This window comes from Cotesia glomerata, linkage group LG7 (genome assembly GCF_020080835.1).
Source record: "Cotesia glomerata isolate CgM1 linkage group LG7, MPM_Cglom_v2.3, whole genome shotgun sequence".
In the NCBI taxonomy this organism is placed as follows: Eukaryota; Metazoa; Arthropoda; class Insecta; order Hymenoptera; family Braconidae; genus Cotesia; species Cotesia glomerata.
In genome coordinates this window covers 12599717-12603556 of record NC_058164.1, presented here as the reverse complement: position 1 = coordinate 12603556, position 3840 = coordinate 12599717, and the positions used below count along the sequence as shown (strand labels likewise).

Below are 3840 nucleotides of genomic sequence, written 5' to 3'. Positions count from 1 at the left end.
AATTAATTATGACAGAATTGTTAAACGTTAAACTACGATTATTTTCGTGTAATAATAATATCCTAAAATTATAATAAATTAAATAGCAAAAATTTCATAATAAATTTATAATAAGTGCTTAATAAGTTTAATATAAAGTTCAACACTATTTCGAACATTTATTAGTTAACATAAATTAAAATAAAATTAACTCCAAAAAATAAATACAAAAAAATGGACTCTTCGTCTGAAGGCTCCACTGATGAAGAAGAAGTGCTGCGATTATTCGATAAAGAAGCTAAAGTTATTGTGCAGAGTGAAACGTTACCAAAGAAATCAGCTGATCGATACATGCAAAATTATAATGCCTACAAAAACTGGAAGGAAAAAAATAAAAATTCCCTCTCGACGTCAGAAGAAAACAATTTAATTGTTTATTTTAAAGATTTAAAAAAAAGGTTAAGTCCATTAACTCTATGGAGCGTGTGGAGTATGCTAAAAAAGACATTAAATACCAATGATGATATACAGATAAATAATTTCTTAAATTTAAAAAGTATGATTAAACGAAATGCTAAAGGACACAGACCGAAGAAATCTTTTATTTTAACATGGGAACAAATTAAAAAATTTATTGATGAAGCTCCTGACTCAGAATATTTAGCAGTGAAGGTAACAAAAGATTATTTCCGCACTTAATTATTACTATTTAATTACATTTGTCATATTTAATCATAATTTTTACAGGTTGTATTAATATTTGGAATATGTGGCTGCTTACGATGTTTAGAATTAACAAACATGAAAGTTGGAGACGTAGAAGATTTGAATGGGAGGTACTTAATATCTATCAATGACAATAAAAATGATTACCCTGGCCAATTTATTATTGGGAATCTCTTCTACGCTAAAGTTAAAACTTATATTTCCAAGAGACCATCTGGTAATTTCAATGACAGGTTTTTCATCCAATACACGAAAGACAGATGTACTCGAACTCCTATAGGACGTCATACTATAGGAGGAATGCCGAAAAAAATTGCGACTTATTTGGATCTGCCTAACATCAATAGATATACCGGCCACTGCTTTAGAAGATCATCTGCAACGCTTCTCTCGAACTCCGGCGCGAACATGCAGATGATCAAACAGCTAGGGAGATGGCGTTCAGATGTGATCGCCCAAGGCTACGTTGAAAATTCCTTACACAACAGGCAGATGATTTTCAATGGAATAATCCAGAATGAGACCGAGGTAATTCCTGAACCCCGACCATCAACCAGCACAGCAGAACCCGACATTTTATACCCTCAATCCGAAATTAATAATGCTCAAGACGCAACCATTGATTCCCAAGAAGAAACCATCAACGCTCATGAAGAAACTGTTAACCCCGAAAATTCAACGATTAATCCCAAAGAAGCGAATGTTAACACCGAACAAGAAACCCACGACTTTGAATCAGCACTTATCGATTTAAATTGGTCAGATTTTGAGGACGATTTTACTGAAATGGACCCTAAACAAACTTCGAGTAAGTAAAAATGACAATACTTGTTTAACAAAATACGTTTATATCCCAATTTCAAATTCACGTTTTATTTTTCAGTTCCAACCGTCGTACCCACTGGTTTTACTACAGCGAATCAAAAGCCACTTTTTGTGCCACAGAAGACTCAAAACCAACTAATAATGAATAATAATACTAATAATAATAATAATAATAATAATAATAATAATAATAATAATAATAATAATGATGAAACAGTCTTTTGTATCCTCACTTGCCAGAGTTCCAGCTTGCTCATCAAAAGCTGAATTCTTGGCGGTCAGGATGCAAAAGGCTGTCATACTAGGTTCCCTCCGTCTACTTAGGAAAATGACTTTGGCCTGCTGTGATCACTAACCGCCTTGTTGTGCGGAGTGGTCCAGCAGTAATGGAAGGAGCTCAGGCTGGGCCCTCGGAGAATCGGACTCCGGGGACAACCCCCCTGAGCATTTAATAACATAATAATAATAATAATAATAATAATAATAATAATAATAACAATAAAAATAATAAATATAAATTACCATTCACGGCCAAATCAGGGATTAAATTATCTTTTTTAAATCATCAGACAACGAGCAAACCTCCGCCAATCAAGAGAAAAAGACATACTGAGAATTTAAATAACCAAAATAATAACAATCTAGATTTAACAACGGAAGATCATGCCTTTAAATTTGAAAACTGTACGTTCAATAATTGCGTTTTTAATTTGACAAAATGTGATTGTGATAAAGAAAATATTTCTTAAAGTATTATTTTCCCAATTGGAATACTATATGATTTATTGAGTTTAACTATTCTATTTTTAAAATTAAATTATGTTGAAGTTACTGACAATTTATGTTACTAGTTTTGGTTACTGAAATAAAGTGGTATTTAAAGTGTAAATTTCGTAAATTTCCTACTTTTAATTGTGTTATTGACCTTCGTTACAATCGTTTAATTTCAATTTTCATATATTTTTGATACGCGCCCCGACCAGCAAAACCTCGGCTTTGCCTCGGTTTTGCAAAATACACGTGCTGTGATGATCAGTTCTTGTGATAATATTGAGACGAATGGTCAGAAGCTAATAGTTATCTTTATTATTATTATTGTTAAACGTAATTTCGGCGGGGGAGCAAGAAAAATAGTATACGACCTACGGCCAAAATGTTGGATGCTCTGGCGTATGTGATATGATGGCCGAGGCTTCGCCTCGGCCATCATATCACATACGCCAGGAAATCCAACTTTCTGGCCTAGGGACGTAATATACTATTGCTATAGTTAAGCATTTGTTAACTAAGAAGTTTTTCAGAATGGAATATTAACGTAAAAATTTTGATGATTATTTGCTTAAAACCTTTGGATTCATTTCACTGCATAGAATTAGTTTAAAGAGACTTCGACAAGTCCCCGTTAGGAAAATGAAAAAACATATTAATTTTCCATTTTTTTGTCATAACAATCGAAAATACATCGAAATTAAATACTACAGAAAGTACTCAGTAATATTTTTCTGGATATTTAAAATTTGTTGATTGCAAAAGATTAAAAGCTGCATAAAAATAAAGAAAAATAAAGTTTAACTTGTATTTAAACTTCTGCACCATTAACATCAACGAATATTATTCATATAATAACTCAAGTTATTCAACCGTACTAGAAGATAAGAAGATACATTATATTGAAAATGTTTGTTTTCAATCATTCTGTCGAAATTATTTTAAATAAATTAGAAAATTTTCCAATATGCTTTGCAATAAATCTTTGACGATTAAAATGAAATTCAAGAATTGAAAGGATTATAATTTTTTACGTGATAACGTCGTATAAATTGATGAACACCGACAGCGCTCACGAAAAAGTGTCGCGTTCCGCCTGAGCCTGTGCGTGCAAGCGAAAGCGCGCAACAAGCGAGAGAGAAGCACGATGAAAAAAATGATAGAGAGGCCCAATAAGTATATTAACTAGTATATAAACAAATAAGTTTATTAACTTTTAAAAATTCGATTATAAAATATAGTTCCCCACACGATTGGATATCTTTACGATTCATAAAATTTGCAATCGATTGATACCAGTATTGCGAAAACAAATTTTTTTTTGTTAATTAATTAATTGTTTAAACAAATGAAAAAATTTTTCAAAAAAAAGTTCCCGACACGGTAAGATATCTTTACGATTCATAAAATTTGGAATCGATTGATACCAATATCGAGAAAAAAAATTTTTTTTTGTTGATTAATTAATTGTTTAAACAAATAGAAAAAATTTTTTTAAAAAAAGTTCAGCACACGATTTTATATCTTTACGATTCATAAAAT

At 31.3% G+C, this 3840-nt stretch overlaps 1 protein-coding gene across 1 annotated transcript; it reads left to right on the top strand.

Annotated features, from left to right (window-relative positions):
- The first annotated feature begins 213 nt into the window (after positions 1-213).
- On the top strand, positions 214-1521 carry LOC123269274. The gene is made up of 2 exons (XM_044734872.1): positions 214-651; positions 727-1521. Exons 1-2 carry the CDS (start codon positions 214-216, stop codon positions 1519-1521), a joined length of 1233 nt encoding a protein of 410 aa, XP_044590807.1.
- Positions 1522-3840: the final 2319 nt, after the last annotated feature.

What these genes read in the sequence shown, in the direction of transcription:
- LOC123269274 (XM_044734872.1), top strand. Translation starts at nt 214, where the DNA reads ATGGACTCTTCGTCTGAAGGCTCCACTGATGAAGAAGAAGTGCTGCGA. An exon ending in CAGAATATTTAGCAGTGAAG is followed by an intron (nt 652 to 726) that starts GTAACAAAAGAT and finishes TAATTTTTACAG; the next exon opens with GTTGTATTAATATTTGGAAT.